This window comes from Cotesia glomerata, linkage group LG4 (assembly GCF_020080835.1).
Source record: "Cotesia glomerata isolate CgM1 linkage group LG4, MPM_Cglom_v2.3, whole genome shotgun sequence".
Taxonomy (NCBI): domain Eukaryota; kingdom Metazoa; phylum Arthropoda; class Insecta; order Hymenoptera; family Braconidae; genus Cotesia; species Cotesia glomerata.
This window is the reverse complement of record NC_058161.1, coordinates 9,708,705-9,727,756: the sequence shown is the minus strand read 5'-3', so window position 1 is coordinate 9,727,756 and position 19,052 is coordinate 9,708,705. Positions and strand designations below refer to the sequence as shown.

Sequence of the window (19,052 nt, the reverse complement as noted above, 5' to 3'; positions counted from 1 at the left end):
TGTTTACTGAGTTCTCTGAGTTTCACCTTTTCTTATCATTTTCTATTTCTCATATTTAATGTTTAATATTTTACATTTGGAATTCTTTGATTATCATTTTACATTATTACTTATAAAAAAAGAATATTTTATGAAATTATTGTATATTTGTATTGTATATTAGCGATTAAATTAGCGCGCGTATTTGCTATCAGAGACATCTGCGAATGCAGGTGGGGATGTAACACATCAGAAAGAAAAAACGCGCAAACAAAATAATTAAAAACACAATTGTTTCTTTAATGTGGGAATCACCGCTCTTAACTTTTGTGGTAAATTTTTCTATAATAAGATATTACAAATATATATTTTTTTTAATAGATGATTTCAAAGTTTGTTTGGTTTCATCATTTTCTTAAATTTTCTGATGCAATAATATATTAGAAATTTTTTTTGACTTTTACTTATGATGTTATGATAATTTAGTTTATTGAAATTTTAGTAGACAAAATGGTTAAATGAAAACTTTTTATCAAACAAACATTTTAAAAAAATTCGATAAATATATGTAAAATTGCTATTTCTATAAAATGCAAATAATAGTTAAATTATGAAAATCTACTGAAAGAATGTAACAATTTTATTCTTTTAACTTTTTTTTTTTTTTTTTTTTTCTCGTTGTCTTGATCAATTTTAAATTAAAAATAATTCTATTATGAAAAAAAAATATATATGTATAAATAACAAGACAATACTTGTGAATTTTAACATATTTTTTATCTTTATCAGTTACTTTCAACGATTACATTATTAAAATTATCGTGAAATTGGCAGTTTTGTATCGTATCAGTGATCTACATTATAATCATGGTCATAATCACAAGTATTACATTATTATAATAAGAAAATCGTAAGCATATTTAGAGTAATATAACGAGGAGTACGATTCACTGAATAAAATACCTCAATGTAAAGACACGTGATTCAATGATTCTGAAAAATAAAACTATACCCATTACCATTTCAAATAATGTAACAACTAAATCATACATACTAAAAATTAAAAAATGTTTTGAAAGTTATCTATCTATTTACATTCTACTTTTTAAATCTTTCATTATCTTACTATTTTGACATTTTCATTAAGTCGTATTCTTAATTATTCCTACATCGATTCACGTTTCTTTATGTTTATCATTATAATTATTAATATTTAAATTAATTACATACTTTGAATAAAAGAATCATCATTATTATTATTAATATACGTATTGAAGCTTGTGCTGTTGTATAAAATTTTTTTTTTAACTACATAAAAATATTAATTAACATTAATGAATACTTAAAAAAAATATTTAATAGTTAATAATAAATTGTGTGGATACAATTAATTAAAAATAATTGGCAATTAAGATAGAGATGAGACGAGTTTACTATCTAACGCAAATATTTGATTTTTTTAAAATTTATTTTTCTATTTTATAGCAGCGATGCTTTATTTTTGTCTCATGTCTTAATAGAAATTATCCGATTTTTATTTATTACCTATACATTCATTATTATTATAATTATTATTGAGAATTTGGTGAGCCACTCGAATTCCAAATATTAATTCTCTCTCTCTCTTTTTTTTTATTACTTGATTCGCCTTAATTATCTTACAACCAAACCAGAAATAACAACCTTCATATATTTTTCAAATCATCTGGCATGTCGTTCTTTGGATGTTTATTTTCAAAATGTTGTTTATACGTCTTAGGATCTGGCATCTGAGCCTATGGAAAAAAAAATATACTTTAATTAATCCACAATACGCAATAAGGCAGAAAACATATTTTCAGTCATTGCTTATCATGAATCACAAAATACTTCTGATAATTACATTGAATTTACGGTTCAAGAATTATGTGCATAAAAATAATACATATTTATTGTAATAATAAAATATAATTAAAAAAAAAAATCGATATAATCGAAAATAGTATTGACAAATAATCAACTAGTTATTTCTCAACAATAAAATATATGATAAGACTATTATTGTAAAATAAATACATTAACGTATAAATATAATGATAGTAAAAATTATGTATACCCACCTTACAAACAACACAGACATGAACAAGGGCTTTCTGGGCAGCCTTTTTTTGTTCATTAGCACTGTGGCCTTGTTGTTTTTTCAATTTCGCACTCTTTTCAGCAGCTTTAGCCTGGGATTGAATTTTCTGGTGTCCTCGTGCCATTTTTTTTTTTTTCAGTTGCTCCGATTGTTTCTGATGCAAAAAAAAAAGCAATGCCAAATCACGAATTGATTGATCTCTTAAAAATATTAAATTAAGTATAAATTAAATTGAAGATATTCATTAGCAAATAAATATAACATCATTCCAATGTTCTCAATCCACTTGACCCCAAAAGCTCTCGTCAAAGAACATCAGACCTACGACATATGGATGTGTAACGCCACCAAATTCATCAAACAAATTCCAGTTACTTAGCTAAAAATTTCTAGTTAAATAAATCAATTTTCAATTAAAAACTTATTACTGTTGATAAATAAATTATTAAAATCGTATTAATTTTCCAACCTTACCTGTGTGAGAAGTTTTCAGAAGCAGTTATCCAACTCGTTACCGATTATTTATAGCTCTAGTTATCAAAGGATTAGAAACGTTTTTTACTGTGTTTTTTTTATATATATATAACAAAAAAAAACGTTTTGTAATTTTAAATAAAGTCAACAATAATATTTAACAATATAGATTGTTTTAAAAAATAATGATGCTTTTCATTCACGTTTTAGTGAAAAATTTTTTTTCTCCTCTATTTTTACTTCTAAACTTCAACACCAGGGACTGCTAAATTCTGAAATAAATGTTTTTAACTAATCTTTTCTTTAGTAATATTCAATACAAATTTAATACAAATAGTAAATTAATGACAAGTTTAAGTAATGTAATTATTTACTTACGGTTTAAATAATTTTATTTTTTATAATTTTTTTTTAGTATTATTTTCGTTAAGTGATTTGTCGGTAAGTGAAATTTGTTTTTTTAGAATTGAAGTAGTATTGACATCTACCAGATAACTAACAAAACACAACCAATAAAAAAAGACGCAATAATATTATTGAACAACAAAAATCGTAATATATATTTATGTTGATTAACCTCAATATATCAATGGAACCATCAAGTATTGATTCAATGGGAACAAAACGCCGCAGGTAAACAAAAAACCAATAATCATTTTATCAATAATTATTACCATGAATAAAGTAAATATTCAGATGTAATAATTGAAATTTTTTTAGTTCATCGCGTACAATAAAACGTAGAAAATTTGATGATGAATTGGTGGAGACAACTTTCAATCTCCAACCACCAGCATCTAGTACTAAATCTAATTCACGATCACGAAGTGTCTCAGTTTCAACCGCCCCGATGGATGTTGTACCTCAATCACCGGTAGTGCATACAATCACAGTACCAGTGATACTCCAGCCAGACCGCATCAACCGACGTCCCAGCAGACAGCCAGGAACCAACACATCAGGGAGGAAGAGTAAGAAGAATAAAAATCATCCACATTCAGTAAACGCGACAAAGGATTTGGGCAGATGGAAACCAACTGACGACCTCGCACTCATCACTGGTGTCCAGCAGACCAACGATTTGAAAATGGTTCACAGAGGTACTAAATTTTCATGTCGTTTCACTCTGCAAGAAATTCAGCAGAGATGGTATGCGTTACTTTATGACAGCAATGTGTCTCGAGTTGCTGTACAAGCGATGAGAAACTTGCATCCTGAATTAATAGCCAGCGTGCAAGCCCGTACTTTATATAGCAAAGCTGAAGAAGATCTCCTTGGTACAGTTAAATCGGTAGGTTTTAATAATTATAAAATAGTAAATACAAACACTTGAATTTTTTAGAGTCACTAGTTTCTATTAATCTGGTCTTTAAAATATTTAATATTGCAGACATCCCAGCCGATGTTAGAAACATTCCAGAAACTTTTGGAGACCAATGCTCAAGCATTTTATCCAGCAAGAACCGCTAAAGCTCTGATGGCGCACTGGCAGCTAATGAAACAGTATCATTTATTGCCTGATCAAACTATTCAGCAGATGTCTCGCGGTGAACATATTCTTAATTTTTCTGATGCTGAAGATGCGCTTAATGATATGGAATTGTCTGAACAAAAAGATGAACTCAATGACTCTGAGATGACTATTTTTGATCGAAAAAATAAAAAAGAAATTAGAGTATTGGAAAATGAATTAAGTAGATGGCAAGTACTTGTTGACAATGTCGCGGGTACTAATCCACCAGATTTCGATAATCAGACATTGGCCATTCTGCGTGGGAGACTTGTACGTTATTTAATGAGATCTAAAGAGGTAAATTTATTTATTAATAATTATTACTATTGAATATTCATTATTATTAATTGTTTGTTTAAAAAAGATTACAGTTGGTCGGTCAACAAAAGATCATAACGTTGATGTAGATTTATCGCTTGAAGGACCGGCTTGGAAAATTTCACGTCGACAGGGAACTATTCGCTTGAGAAATAATGGAGATTTTTTCATTTCTTCTGAAGGGAAACGACCTATTTTTGTTGACAGTAGACCGATATTAGCTGGAAATAAAATGAAATTAAATAACAATAGTGTTATTGAGGTAATTATTTAATGAATTTCATTGTAATTTCGTGTAATACGATACTCGAGGACGAAATAATTTTTTGCTCATTAATAAAAAAACGTATTTTTTAGATTTCTGGGCTCCGATTCATATTCTTAATAAATCAAGATTTAATATCAGTGATACGTCAGGAAACAGCTAAATTTAATTATACACAAATGCAGTAGTAAACCAATAAACCAAAGGAAAGGGAAAATTTTTTTCCTCATTAATCTTACAGCTTGCGAAAAAAATTTTTTTATCAGACTTAAATATAAAATCAGTCACAGTAAATCATTATTAAAAGTATTTATTTTTTAAACAAACATGTGTAAAATATATCTGTAATTTTTTTTTTATTATAAAAATAAAATAGTTTACCATACAATTTTATATCCTTTGTAGTATAATAAAATTATTAAATAATTGACTACTACATATTTGATGAATTAATTACTTTGATGCATTAATAAGACTGAGTTTCTAAAGTCTTGAATATTCATTCGTAGCCTGTAAGCAGTACTTATAACTTGTAATGAAATTTGTTGTAAGTTAAGTAGAATTTAACCCTTCAGTACCCTCGCTATAAGAATTTTTCTCACGCAACAACATTCAACTTATAGGATGTCGCTGCAGTGCAAGTGAGACACTAAAAAGAACGTGGGTACTGAAGGATTAAAGTAGTTGAGTTATTAAAGTTATTCTGACATAGTTAAAATTTTATAAGCACTTAGTTAAATAAAAATACTTTAGTATAACACATTATTAATTTCTCAATTTTCATACTTTTTAAGTTAACTTAAAATTATAAAATATTTTCTAAATTCATTTTTAAAAATTTTCGTAAGCGACATCTGTCATTGATATTGAGTATCAACATTTATTTTATAGGTTATCTGTACTCATAGTACTCATCGCGCGCAATTGTCATTGTCGTGTAAATAAATACATTATTTTGATTTCCCTATCAAAGTTTTGAAAATTTTTTTTTGTTTATCAATTATGGTAGTTGTCAAAATTATTAACAAAATGGAAAAATCATCAGAAATACACGATGAGTGTTACTGTCACTCATAATTTTATCTCAAGTAAGTTTAATAAAATCCAATAATTATAAAAAAAAACAAAATCTTAATTAAATCAATAAATTTTCAGAAGCTAAGCGATAAAAAAAAAAAAAAAAAAAAAAAAAAAAACAATGGATCTCCTGTCTCAGGAGCCGTTGTTTTCAACGGATCCAAGCACTGTCGGGTTTGACAAGTCAGCTGGTAAAAGATGGATTTATCCTGAGAACTACCCTGTGAGGGAGTACCAATTTTCAATTGTAAAAACAGCGTTATTTCAAAACACCCTGGTGTGCTTGCCAACTGGATTGGGTAAGACATTCATTGCTGCAGTAGTGATGTACAATTTTTGGCGCTGGTACCCTCGAGGTATAATTGTATTCTTGGCACCCACGAAACCTCTGGTGGCGCAGCAAATTGAAGCGTGCCATGACATCATGGGAATTCCCATCAGCCAGACAATACAATTGACGGGTGTGATTCATCAAAAGGAACGTAAGGTTGCTTGGCACGAAAGACGTGTGATATTCGCGACACCCCAAACTTTTCAGTATGATTTGGCGAAAGATATAATCCCTAAAGAATTGGTCAAGTGTGTGATAATCGACGAGGCACATCGTGCCCTAGGTAAGCACGCTTACTGCGAGTGTGTACGTTTACTTAATGAAAAAAATGAATATTATAGACTCGTAGCTCTTTCAGCAACACCTGGAAGCAAATTAGAAGCAGTACAAGAAGTAATTCGTAATCTTCACATCTCGCGTTTAGAATTAAGAGATGATTCTTCGCCAGATATTCTACCGTACATCAATCAGAAAAATATGCAGATCGTTGAGGTCGGTATGAATGACGATTTCAAACGTTTTTATGATAGATACATGAATATAATGGATCCGGTGTATCGAGTTTTACTTAAAAATAATATTATTAAAATGGATATTTCGTCACTAAGCAAAGGGAAAATGTTTTACATACGCAATGATCTTCAAAAGAACCGAAACAAGAGGTTCAATTATGGTGAGTTGTACAATACGATAAACATTTTGTCAACGATGGTCTATGCCAAGGATTTGATGATTTATCACGGGCTGAGAACGTTTCATAAATTCTATCAAAATCACTCAGATAAACCCTGGATTAATGACAAACCTGAGTTACAGGATTTACTGGAGGAAGTTGGTCATTACCTTGGTGAATTTCCAAATATACAAGCATTGATGGACGGTAATGATAAGGCATTCGCTGATATGAATATTGTGTACGGTCATCGTAAATACGAGAGGTTACAAAAAATACTCACCGAATATTTCACTAACGCTCAGAAGAATAATGTCAGTACGCGAGTTATTGTTTTTTCAGAATTTAGAGAGTCAGTTAGCGAAATTTATGTCTCGTTGTATAAATTACAGCCGCTGATAAGGCCACAAATATTTGTCGGTCAGGCTCATTTAATGAAGCAAGCACAGCAGAAACGAGCGATTGAAGATTTTCGCAACAACAAAGTGAATGTTTTAATTTCTACATCAGTAGGCGAAGAGGGTTTGGATGTTGGAGAAGTTGACTTGATCGTTTGTTTCGATACCACTGGAAAAACACCCACGCGTTTGGTGCAAAGAATTGGTCGAACTGGAAGGAAACGTGATGGTCGGGTCATAGTTCTTGTTACAGACTCTAAAGAACACCAAACGTTGAAGTCTGCTTTGATATCCAAGGATAATCTCAACACTAAAGTTTTACAGTCGAAACAAATCAGAGAGGTATTGAACGACAACTCTCCGCGGATGATTCCTGATGACTTGAATCCAGAGTGCTGCAGGATGAAAATGACTGTGATACCAGTGACACCGCGAGCTAGGTCTAAAAAGAAATCCAGCGATGCGAAAAAGAATAAAACGCAGCTTAAACGAAAGTACACAAAAAAGAAATTGAAAGACAGTTTCGAGGATGAAGTCGAGATGAATATAGATGTTGATGAATCGATAAATAAAGTCAATAAACCACGTACGAAAAAAGGGAAACAGTCATCACTGATGAATTTTTTTCAAAACTCAAACGCTTCTAATTGTAGGGACAGTAGTATGCAAGATGATGAAGTTGTTTGTATGCGAGTTGAAGAAGTACCGCGAATAGTACCGACAGTCATCAGCAAATTGAATATCAACGCTGTAAGAATAAAGCCTATTGATGCTAAAATTTTGTCCTCGGATCTTGAAGCTTCGAATTTTCTCACACTGTGCGCGATGAAAGAGTCGGAAAAAGTTTTGAAGAAGCAAATTAGAGTCTTGAACTTTACATTTATGCCGAATTTCATGGATTGTGAAGAAGATATATTAGAAAACTTAAAAATACCGTCCCTTAGAATTCTAGATTGTATTTTATCGTTAACGGAATATGTACAGCCAGCTGAGGAAAAGGGTAATGAGTTTTCTGAGTTTTTCAATGATGACATGGATAACTGGGACAATGATTTCGTTGATTACAATCAAGATCGTGATAGTCAGGTTGATTATAAGTACGGAAATCGAAGTAATTACCAAAATAAAAGTGATAGCAGTAAGCAAAATGAGTTATTTCTTCAGAAAAGTAAATTTGAAGCGTTGCTGGACGACTCTACCGACGAAGAGGACTTGTATGGACCGGATGAAGTTCTTCCGGCTCATGAAAGGATCAATTTGACTGACTTTCTTGATGTCACGAATAAAAATGAGCAAAGTTTCAAAGAGGGTACCTTAAACAAGAGTTCTGTTGTGACAGGTGGAGCATTTGAGGATTTACTGAATACTTCTTCAGATGAGAGTGTTGAGATTATTGAAAATTCTAAAAAGTGTGAGAATAATTTAAATTCAACTAGGCAAGCAACTAATGTTCTGATTGATGTACGTGAATCGTATATTGTACCTGCGACAAATAATTATGAGGCTGATACAGTATTAATCGATAAAATAGAAACCGACACTATTCCGGTTAGTGATTTTGAAAAAGATACTCGGGTAGTTGATTTAGAATCTGAGCTACAGATAATAAATAATGTAAAACCTGAAACAGTATTAGTATATAATTTAAAAACAGATACGGAGAGAGTAAATAATTTAGATAGAGATACAGTGCGGGTAAATAATTTAGAAGCAGATACAGTATTGGTAAATAATTTAGAAGCAGACACTCTTCCTGTGACTGACTCTGATACGTTAATAATAAATAAACCCAACCTAACACAACCTATTAAAAGTCAAAATACAAATAATATAGAAATTTCAAATCAAGTTTTAACTCAAGATAATTTTGACAACATTGATTTTGATAGTGATTTTGGTTCTTTGGAAAAAAAAGTTTTTCAAAAAAATATTAAATCACAAGACAAAATTATCAAAATTTCACCTGTCAAAAAACTGGAAAATGTTTTGAATGATGTTAGAAATCCAAATCTAGTCAAGAATTCACAAAGCTCAATAAATAATATTAAAAAACCTACGATGAATAAACTAATAAAAATGAGTAATGAAGAAAAAAGTGAAAATAAAAAAGATGATTGTCATTCACCTGATTTAGTGAAGAGTTCAAGCCACCGTAGGTCAAATCAATCAAAATTTAATCGTACACTTGACTTTTCAAATAAAAAGTCATTGCAAGTGGTGGGCGAGTCTTATGAAAAAATTCATTGTACTACGCTTTCAGATGATGATATTTTTGATTGTGAAAGTTTGGTCGCTGATTCGGATCTCGAAGAACAATTACGTGATGTCGAAAAGTTAAATTCGGATAAAAAGAGTGAGAGTACAGGGAAAGATAGTGAGAGTAAAGTTAATCAATTAAAAGAATTGGATAATTTGAAGAATACTTTGCCATTGAGTTGTTCTAGTCCTGTGCAATTGAAAAAAAATGATAGGAATTTGCCACTAGAGCCTATTACTGTAGATACTAATTTAATAGAAACGTATGTTAATGATTGTGATTGGGACAGTGATTTTGAGACATCATCTGCACCGATTACAGAGTGTAAATACTTCGGAAGTAATCCATCAACTATTTATACAACTACTGCTCCAACGAGTAAGCAATCAACGTCAATTGCAGATAAAATTTGTTTGCAGAAAAGTCAAAAAAAAAATAATCCGAATTGGTTGTCGACAAAAACGGCTGAGAAAAAAACAATCCAACAAGGAAATTCAGTAAAATCGAAAAAACCGCAAAAAAATTATCTTCCCATCCTAACTTTTAATCCTAAATCCAGACCTCGAAAGGATTCTTCAGACTCGGACAGTGATTTTGCACCAACGAAGATTGTTAAAAATGTTTTCCAGAGCCGCTTAAGTGTAGGCAATGGCCGAACTTATGATTCTCCACCAAAAAATAATGCTAAAGCGGATTCATTTCTTCCAAAAGTCAATAGTCCAAAGTCATTATCTACGTCAAACTTGAATAAGTTTGCTGCAACTTCCAAAGTTGTTTCAAAGTTATCATCGTCTAAACCAGGTGTACAGTCAACTTCTTCATGGATTGAAACCAAAAAGTCTACCTCACTTGATAGTTTTCCAAAGAAACAGAAGTTGAGAGAACATCATCGGAAGAAACGGAGGAGAAAAAATAATTTTATTGATGACGAAGCTGACGTATCTTCAGATGAAGATCATTCATCAGAATACTCTGAAGATGATGATGGCAAAGATCTTCAGGATTTCGTCAGTTATACTCAGTACCATGATAATTCTGTTGACATGAAAGCTCACTATCTTCAGAGTGTACGGAGTCCGCGCAGACCCGGTAAATTTATAATCAAACAACCTAAACCAATTTCTCCTGAAGTACAAATTTATTCTCAAATCATTTCTGATGAACCTAACTCGTATCTTTATGTAAGTATATATTTTTTTTAATTTTCTAAAGGTTGATTTTATTAAATTAATTCATTAAAAAATAAATTTTCCTGTATAGGATTCGTTTTGTGTAGAAGATGGCGATGAAGTTCTAAACGAACTTTCTTCTGAAGAAATAACGGTAATCGAAGAAGTTGGATTAAATAGAAATAAATCAAGGAATAGAAAAAGAAAACGTGATGTCTCAAAAGATACTCGTTCTAAGCGTAAAAGGATAATAATTGATTCTGATAGCAGCGGTGATGACATTGAAGTAATACGCGCTCAAATTGCTGATGAATCAATTTTGTTAAAAAATAAGATGTCATAATTACACTCGCATATAATTACATAAATTATTATAAAAAGGATTTGTGGTATAAGATTAAATTCAGTAATTGTTGTTATCGATAATTTTGAATTTATACATTTTTTCTCGTAGTGACGGGATAATACATTGCTATTAAAAGATATTTTTTTATTTTATTACTGACTAAAAGATAAATCTCGTGATAAATGTAATTTATAACTATAAATTAATCAATTACAAGATTTTATAACATTGTTAAGAGTATTAAAAAATTATTAGTTTTTTCAAACTTATTGTATTTTACTTTCCTAGTGCTAAGCTGATTTTTCACTTCATTAGATTTCATACATAGAAAATGTTTTTCTATTATAGAATAATCTTTAAACCATCAATTAGTGTAATATTAGAATCTACCAAGAAAATTATAAAATTGAAACCTAAAACCGTTGAATATTTAGTGTTGCTTATACTACGCTTATTTTCTTGAAAGCATGAATTTCAATAGCATATTTAAGGAAATAGGACACAACAATTGGTGAATAGGACAAAGGACATGTCATCTTTGCGGGTATAAAACGTAGGAAATATGAATAAATAGCTCAGTCTTCATTTCGCAGTCTTCAGTGGAGTATTTTCTCAAGCTCTGGAATTCTTTAAAAAACAAAAATTGGTAGAAAAAAATATTTAAAAAATTAATTAAACATTTTTAATAAATACTTTAATCGTTTATCTTTTTAGCAGACTCTAAAATGTATCACACAGTTATAATTTTGGTAGTAATATCTGCAGTTTACGGAGGACCATTGGAACCCACAACCCAGCAACCGCAGTCTGCAGAAGGAATAAAAATTCAACAAACACCATCTCTAGTAACTTACGAGCCTTTGCCATTAAACAACTACTATCCAACCTACCCAGAGTACAAGCCTGTTCAGTCAGATAATACACAATTGGTTCCATCAACACCATCATCATCTTCATACAATTGGTTATCAACAATCATTACCAGCTTGGTGCCCATCAGAAGCTTTGCTCTTTCTTATGGAGCTCGCGCATTTGGATATTTTTTCCAATTCACCGCTCTTTTCGTCGCGGGATTGGCTATAACGATATCTCTCTGTATTTTCACTCCTGTTTGTAGCATAACGTTTTCTGGACTAAATCTAGATAAAAAAGAGGTAACAAGTGATTATAATTATGAATTTTATTTTTAATAAATAGAATTAAAAAATATTTTTTATTTTCAGGTTAAACAACAGGTGTCCGAATTAGCGAGAGCATTTATGACTCAAGATAATCTTGATGCAGCAACAATTTTCGTCCACCGTGCTATCCAGAAATATTATCAACTTCAGAATGCTGGTGCTAAATAATAGAAATAAAAATTTAAAAATGATCAAGGTTCAATATCTTAGTACTTACAAATAAAATAATTTTATTAAAATTCATTTCAAAACTTTTTTTATAAATAAATAACTCTAAACAAGGAAATTAAATGCCTGAAGATGTAAGTCTGTAGACTAAATTAAATAGGAAATAAATAAAGATAAAGAAAAATATTGATATTGAAATAATCAATTTATCGTTGTGATATGATAAATTTTTATAATAATTTATGTGTGTATAAGTATAAAATTAATAACGTTTATAACATTTTTCTGGGTTTTCCCAGATCCCTTCTTCGCTTCATTCTTCTCCTACTCTCTTATAGTCCATCGAAAGCGCGACCAATGACCGCAGGCCGGTTTTTACGTTTACATTTTATTACAATCTAAACCGACACGCGAGACATCAGGACGCGACTGGGAGCTTTATTACACGCTATGCTCACAGTATTTAAAATTTAAGTTGAAAAAGTAAACAAGTAACGTGACTCCATTAATTTAAAAAAAAAAAAAAAAAAAAAAATACCCAACAAATAAATTGATATTTAAAACTGCAAAATGAAAATAAATATAGGTAATTTCTTAATTTATTTTTTAATTACTAAAATTAACATTTAGATCAATTTTTGCTAATAAATTTTTATATAAATTAATAACAATAATGTGTAGTTAAATTATTTAAAAATTTTTAAATATCACTAGAAGTAGAGAGAGATTTAGTTTCTAAAAAGTGTCCTTGAATTTTAATTGACTTAAGGTCAAGGCCGAATTATTTTATATTGAAATGTCTATTATTAAAACGAGTTGTAAATACAGACAATTTTAATAACATTCAATATTGAATGATTATTTTTTTATTACCAACAATAAAAAATATATTTATTCAACTTGGAATTTTTAATAGTTCTGCTGATAAATTTGACACTCCTATGGGTGAATTTTATTGACGATACTAATGGAATTATAATACCCAAACTTAAAAGATCATCTGTGAAATCAGCAAGACAATTTATTTCTGACAGCGATGATATTTTTATTCCATACCAAGGAGAACGCTTCACTGTCTTCGATTGGAACCTGTACAAAGTAAAATTATTTATAAATATTAACTTTAAATTTTTTAAATACGTTTCATCTTCACTAATTTTATTTCGCTTAATTGTAGCTAATTGCAAATAAATATCAAGGTAATGTGTTGATCTCGCCAGTGTCCTTGAAATTAGCATTAGTTTTACTGTTCGAAGGAGCTCAGGACCAAACTGCTTACGAATTAGCAGGCGCTTTGCAGCTTCCGGCAAACGAATGGAATGTGAGAGATAAATTTTCACCTATCTTACGATCTCTTCAGGTAAAATAATGCTATCAATTTTTTATTTTCTTCTCTAACAATTTAATTTTTTAATACTTTACATAAAATTGAATAATAATAATTCATCATATTTTTAGCCAATTTCTGATGAGTATACTCTGAATCTTGGAACAAGAATTTACTTAAATAATAGTTTATCAATAAGACAAAGCTATGCTTCTATTGTTAAAGCATATTACAACACGGATATTGTATCCAGTAATTTTACGGATGCTCGGACAACTGCTAATAATGTCAACAGTTGGGTTAGAAATCTGACTAACGGAAATATTGAGAAAATGATTGATGATGGTATGAACTGATAAATTTTTTTATTTTTAATAATACATAGATATATAAAGTATATTTAAAAAGTAAAAAAAAAAAAATATTACTATTTTTAGTATTTCATGTATCATATATTTATTTTCTTCATTGAATTTATAAAATTATCCATTACAAATTTTTATTACTCACTTTACCTAGTACATGTAAAAAAATCTTTAACTTGATGTTTTTTTTTTCGAAGAAACTACAATTAAAGATTCAATGATGCTGGTGATGAATGTCCTCTACTTTAAAGGCCTCTGGAACGGAAATAAATTTACTGCAGACAGATCAAAGTTCAACAAATTTTACCAATCACCTGATACGCACGTAGATGTCAACTATATGACGTCTGTGGGAAGTTACTATTTCCTAGAATCTCAAGAGCTTGATGCTAAAATTTTACGTCTCCCTTACGTCGTAAATTTCAATTTAAATAATAATTATTTTTTTTTTTATCTGTGATCATATTTTAACATTTAACTATTTTAACTTTCAGGGTCGCAAGTTTGCAATGAACATAATCCTACCGAGGACTGTAGATGGGCTAGATATGTTAATCAACAAAGTGAACCCATTTATTTTAGCACGACACGCACTGCTATTGCAAAGATTACCAGTCGAAGTAACGATTCCAATCTTTAAGTTTGATGTTACAAGTCATCTTGAGCCGATACTCCGTGATGTAATTTTATTAGTTATTAATTCTTTCTATACTTAATGTCAACAATAGTATTAGTAACTTTTTTTCTTATTATTAACAAATTTAGTTGGGTATCCGGGATATTTTTGACAACACAGCAACGCTGACTAAAGTTATAAAAACAAAACGTGGTCAAAATTTAATGGTATCTGATATTATTCAGAAAGCAGGAATTGAAGTCAATGAAAATGGAACTACTGCTTTCGCAGCTACAGGTAATTTTTTTTTTTTTTTTAATTAAATAAGCAATTATTTTGTATAATTAATATTAATTTAATTTTTTTTAAATATATTTAGAAGTAAACTTTGGCAATAAAGTAGCAGATCAAACATTTTATGCCGACCATCCTTTCATTTTTTACATTGAAGACGAAACAATGGGGACAATTATGTACATGGGTAGGGTAATTAACCCCCTGGAGGGCAGTGGTAATAGAGAGATGTCTAAGAATACCCCAGAACACTTAAATGTCCTACAGATGCAAAGTCCATATGGTATTTAAAATTTAATAACTTCTAAGTTAAATAATTAATTAACAGAAAATTGAGCTCTGAAAATTTAATCAGATGTGACGAAATCTAATTAATTTGCACTGACTATTGGCACAAGTGGATTAGCTTAAAGTTTGTAATTATCTAGCAAGCTTATTCATTGTATGAACAATGACTACCTCATTTAATCTGACCGTATCCATGTTGACACACTGATTTATTCGTTGATATAACGTATAACTGGGAATTCCGAGAGTTTCATTTTTGGTAGAATACGTGACAAAAGGCTCAGTCATTCGAAATACATAATTATAAAAACTAGGGTTTGTGAATAGAAAAATACTATTGTCATATTTACACTCACGTGATTATATCACAGTATAATAGAAAAAAAAAAAAAACGAACAATACTTTTAGCTGTTTTTTGTAATTTTTAAGAAAAAGAAATCCCGATTGAATCTAAACTATCGGCAAAAATTTATTTATATCTATAACTTGAGCTAGTTTAGTGTGAGAGTTTCTATCTAATTGAAGATTTGTCGAAATTATAAATATTAAAATGTGGAAGTTAATAAGTCTTATACTTATTAGTAAAACATTTGAAGGTAATAATAGTGGTAAAAAATAATAGTCGATTAAATTAATTTGTTTACTAGAAAATGATTATTGCACATTTTTCCGTGAAGTATTTGATGAAAATAACTGTAATTTATTGTAATTTTCTTTTCAATCAATTTCTAAATTCTAATTTTAAAAAATTCTTTGTATTCATTTCGTCAATTTTTTTTTTAATTAATTTTTAAGTTATTTTTTTTAAATAAATAGAAAAATTGTCTGACTTCTTCTTTTTTCACGGCCATAAATAATGACGTAAATTTGTCGTAATAAGTTTACACAGTTTGAAGATATTATTTTAACAATTGATTTTATTCTATTTTTAGTTCCATCGGTGACAGGACTTAATGCAGAACGGAATAATTATTTTGGCATTGAATTATTACAGGTAAAAGTTAAAAAATAATTGTCATTTTCATTCATCATAGTAATACTTTTTGTATTTTTAAATAGGGAATTAACGAACAGACGACAGGAAATGTGGTGATTTCACCGCTAAGCGTTAAATCAGCTCTGACTATTTTATCAGAGGCAACAGGAGGTGATACTCGAGAGGAACTTTTGTCAGCTCTGAGACTTCCTTCTGACATATCGCGAATCCGTGATATATCCAAACAAATACTGCAATCTTTGTTGGTAATAATCAAGGCATTATATAATATTTCTTGCAATAAAAATTTAATTCAATCCTAATATTTAATTTTAATTTAAATCTAGACAACTACCAATGGAACAGAAATCGATGCAGTGAACCGCCTGTGGCTTGAACAGGGAACTCAATTATCTGATGATTTTAATAACATATTAAAATCCAATTACGGCGGTGACACCAGCAATGTTGCCTTTAGTAACATCCAGTCAACAGTATTAACTATTAATAACTGGGTTCGGCAATTTACCCGCGGTCATATAGACTCTATTGTTGATTCAAGTAATATTATTTATCACAATTGAGAGATAAAAGATTAAAGTTACACAAGTTATAACTTATCTGTTTATTTTTAATTTCATCAGGCTCACTGAGTCCAGCAACTAAAATACTATTGACATCCGCGCTTTACTTCAAAGGCAACTGGAAAAAGGCATTCGATAAAAACTTAACTCGTAATCGATGTTTCAATATTCCTAATCAAGCTTGTCATACTGTACCGATGATGGAAAGTGTTTCCAATTATTTTTATGCCTCCATTCTGGATTTAAAAGCTGAAGTTGTTGAAATTCCTTACGATGTAAGTTTTTATCAACAACAATAGATATTAATTGCTTGACTGTTAAGTAATATGTTGATTAGTACTAATAACTTATTTATATTGTATAAAATTTTTTATTTTCAGGATGACAAAATATCAATGTTAGTTTTCTTACCAACCAAGGAAGGTTTACAAAGTTTATCAATTTTATCGAGAGATTTATCATACACATCTATATCTTCAATCCTTAACAGTCTTCGAGAAACAGAATTGATACTTTTGATGCCTAGATTTAGTGTTGAAACTAAAACAGATTTGCGCTCAACTCTCGAAACAGTAACTTTAATTTAATAATCAAAATATTTTTATATAATTCCTGTAAATATTAATAACATTATAAATTGCAGTTGGGAATCAGACAATTGTTTAACGTAAATGCGAATTTTACTAATTTTTTGATAAATGGCGGTGCTAAAGTTGACAGTGTTCTTCATAATGCCAAAATAGAAGTCAATGAGGATGGTTCTGTTGCAGCTGCAGTTACAGGTAAATAAATTCTTAAAAAAAAATTAAAATTTTGAATAAAAAAAAGATTAACGCGAATATTTTAAAATAAAGTTGTACAATTTTAAATTAAAAAATACCAAGGTCAGTGATGTTAGAGTCAAGTTTATTTTCGTTTTACTTGACTTAATTTATTGTTTGTAAATATTTTTCAAGTACAACTCAAAATTATGCTTAAGTATTATTGATAATTTTTTTTTATTCGTTTGTTGATTTATTTTTATTTTATTTTATTTAATTTTTTTTTTTTTTTTTTAGGACTGTCAGTGGTTCCACTGATGGGATCATCGATCGACGCATTTAGAGTAAATCGTCCATTCTTGTTAATGCTGATTGATCGCCAAACCAATAGCATAATCTTTAGCGGTCGCGTAATTCGACCATGATAATATTACATTTATATTTATACGTGTCCTTAAATAACAAATCCATTCATGACATAAATTATTAATTAAACTTAAATAAATTTCAAGTCATAAGCTGATTTATGTAACTAAAAAATTTATGTACAATCTTTTGTGAATTTTTTATTTTTGCAATTTTTAAAATTACTTCATCGGTCAGTAATCTCTCTATGGTTAATTAAAAAATGCATAATATCAAATTTTTACTTATATAGTACTTTAAAATAATTTGGATTTCAAATCAGGAGTAATCGAATGTATTTTAAGAGAGTGATATGAACTTTAACCTGTAAAAAAATATATAAGAACAATTTTTATTTTTATTATAATACAAAATATTTTAATATAAAAAATGTCAAAAATTATTAGTACAATTACAGTAAAGTGATTTATATTCCGAAGATGATCAGTACACGTCAATTTCATGTGGGTATTTCATCATCCGAATCGTCTTCCCCTTCTTCACATATATCCATCTCGGTCTGCCGTATTATTCTCTCTCATTCTCTCCGTTGTGCGTCAACTCGATCAACCCACGATACACATTTTTACGTTACTGTCAGAACATTGTCTGTAAAACTTAAAAGCAAGTGACTCCATTGTTTAGTATTTTAAATTTATTAAAATCAATATCCTTCGAAAAATCTTCAAATTATAAAAAGAAAATTATTATTAAAACAGTAATATAAAATTATTATTAAAAGTAATATAAAAATAAATCCATAAAATTTCATATTAGTCCATTTTTGTATTGTATTATTATATAGAAAAATGTGTTCATCTACCATAATGTGTTCAAACGGTTGTTGCTGTGGTGGTAATTAGCTAAGATAAAAAAGCAAATTCCTTAACAATTAAACAAAAAACTGTAAGTGGTTAAAAGACTAAAAAGACGAAAAAAAAAAAAAAACAAAAATAGTTATGTTAATCAAAGGAAAATTAATTAATAATAATAAATTAAAGTATCAGAGTATGAGAATGAAAAGAGAAATTAATTTAACAAAAAAACGAAGTATGCATTTTCACATGGCCAAAAAGAGACTAGTGACCTTCAAACTTGAGCGAAGAAGTATGTTACATTTATATAGAATTTTAAATATTTAAAAAACTATCAGGTTTTAAAAAATAG

At 29.4% G+C, this 19,052-nt stretch overlaps 4 protein-coding genes across 6 annotated transcripts; 3 read left to right on the top strand and 1 right to left on the bottom strand.

Moving 5' to 3' along the window:
* Positions 1–737: 737 nt before the first annotated feature.
* Positions 738–2,785, bottom strand: LOC123262578 (zinc finger protein 706-like). Its single transcript, XM_044724820.1, has 3 exons — positions 2,573–2,785; positions 2,079–2,252; positions 738–1,754 (listed from the first exon to the last, which is right to left on the bottom strand). Exons 2-3 carry the CDS (start codon positions 2,220–2,222, stop codon positions 1,665–1,667), a joined length of 234 nt encoding a protein of 77 aa, XP_044580755.1. The 5' UTR covers positions 2,223–2,252; positions 2,573–2,785; the 3' UTR covers positions 738–1,664.
* A 267-nt stretch (positions 2,786–3,052) lies between these two features.
* LOC123262572 (microspherule protein 1) lies at positions 3,053–4,906 on the top strand. 2 transcript variants are annotated; one of them, XM_044724808.1, is made up of 5 exons: positions 3,053–3,205; positions 3,293–3,863; positions 3,963–4,382; positions 4,450–4,665; positions 4,761–4,906. In XM_044724808.1, exons 1-5 carry the CDS (start codon positions 3,138–3,140, stop codon positions 4,854–4,856), a joined length of 1,371 nt encoding a protein of 456 aa, XP_044580743.1. In that variant the 5' UTR covers positions 3,053–3,137; the 3' UTR covers positions 4,857–4,906. The 2 variants fall into 2 exon arrangements, with proteins under 2 accessions (XP_044580743.1, XP_044580745.1); XM_044724810.1 differs by having other exon boundaries at positions 3,061–3,205; positions 3,401–3,863.
* A 661-nt stretch (positions 4,907–5,567) lies between these two features.
* LOC123263813 (Fanconi anemia group M protein) lies at positions 5,568–12,831 on the top strand. 2 transcript variants are annotated; one of them, XM_044726798.1, is made up of 5 exons: positions 5,568–5,756; positions 5,824–10,585; positions 10,665–11,565; positions 11,637–12,073; positions 12,143–12,831. In XM_044726798.1, exons 2-3 carry the CDS (start codon positions 5,867–5,869, stop codon positions 10,914–10,916), a joined length of 4,971 nt encoding a protein of 1,656 aa, XP_044582733.1. In that variant the 5' UTR covers positions 5,568–5,756; positions 5,824–5,866; the 3' UTR covers positions 10,917–11,565; positions 11,637–12,073; positions 12,143–12,831. The 2 variants fall into 2 exon arrangements, with proteins under 2 accessions (XP_044582733.1, XP_044582735.1); XM_044726800.1 differs by having other exon boundaries at positions 11,634–12,073.
* LOC123263814 (heparin cofactor 2-like) lies at positions 12,714–18,754 on the top strand. The gene is made up of 15 exons (XM_044726801.1): positions 12,714–12,854; positions 13,185–13,366; positions 13,446–13,628; positions 13,727–13,940; positions 14,158–14,375; positions 14,455–14,640; positions 14,726–14,873; positions 14,956–15,153; positions 16,092–16,153; positions 16,219–16,401; positions 16,483–16,696; positions 16,780–16,994; positions 17,100–17,291; positions 17,363–17,501; positions 17,778–18,754. The coding sequence occupies exons 1-15, from the start codon at positions 12,839–12,841 to the stop codon at positions 17,903–17,905; spliced, it is 2,478 nt and encodes an 825-aa protein (XP_044582736.1). The 5' UTR covers positions 12,714–12,838; the 3' UTR covers positions 17,906–18,754.
* The last annotated feature ends 298 nt before the right edge of the window (positions 18,755–19,052 follow it).

Excerpts from the sequence above, each read along its gene's own strand:
- LOC123262578 (XM_044724820.1), bottom strand. The coding sequence starts at position 2,222 with ATGGCACGAGGACACCAGAAAATTCAATCCCAGGCTAAAGCTGCTGAA. Across the intron at positions 1,755-2,078 it reads ATGTCTGTGTTGTTTGTAAG|GCTCAGATGCCAGATCCTAA; the intron begins GTGGGTATACAT and ends TTTTTTCCATAG.
- LOC123262572 (XM_044724808.1), top strand. The coding sequence starts at position 3,138 with ATGTTGATTAACCTCAATATATCAATGGAACCATCAAGTATTGATTCA. Across the intron at positions 3,864-3,962 it reads TCCTTGGTACAGTTAAATCG|ACATCCCAGCCGATGTTAGA; the intron begins GTAGGTTTTAAT and ends TTAATATTGCAG. Across the intron at positions 4,383-4,449 it reads ATTTAATGAGATCTAAAGAG|ATTACAGTTGGTCGGTCAAC; the intron begins GTAAATTTATTT and ends TGTTTAAAAAAG.
- LOC123263813 (XM_044726798.1), top strand. The coding sequence starts at position 5,867 with ATGGATCTCCTGTCTCAGGAGCCGTTGTTTTCAACGGATCCAAGCACT. Across the intron at positions 10,586-10,664 it reads AACCTAACTCGTATCTTTAT|GATTCGTTTTGTGTAGAAGA; the intron begins GTAAGTATATAT and ends TTTCCTGTATAG.
- LOC123263814 (XM_044726801.1), top strand. Across the intron at positions 14,641-14,725 it reads TTGAGCCGATACTCCGTGAT|TTGGGTATCCGGGATATTTT; the intron begins GTAATTTTATTA and ends TAACAAATTTAG. Across the intron at positions 16,402-16,482 it reads AAATACTGCAATCTTTGTTG|ACAACTACCAATGGAACAGA; the intron begins GTAATAATCAAG and ends ATTTAAATCTAG.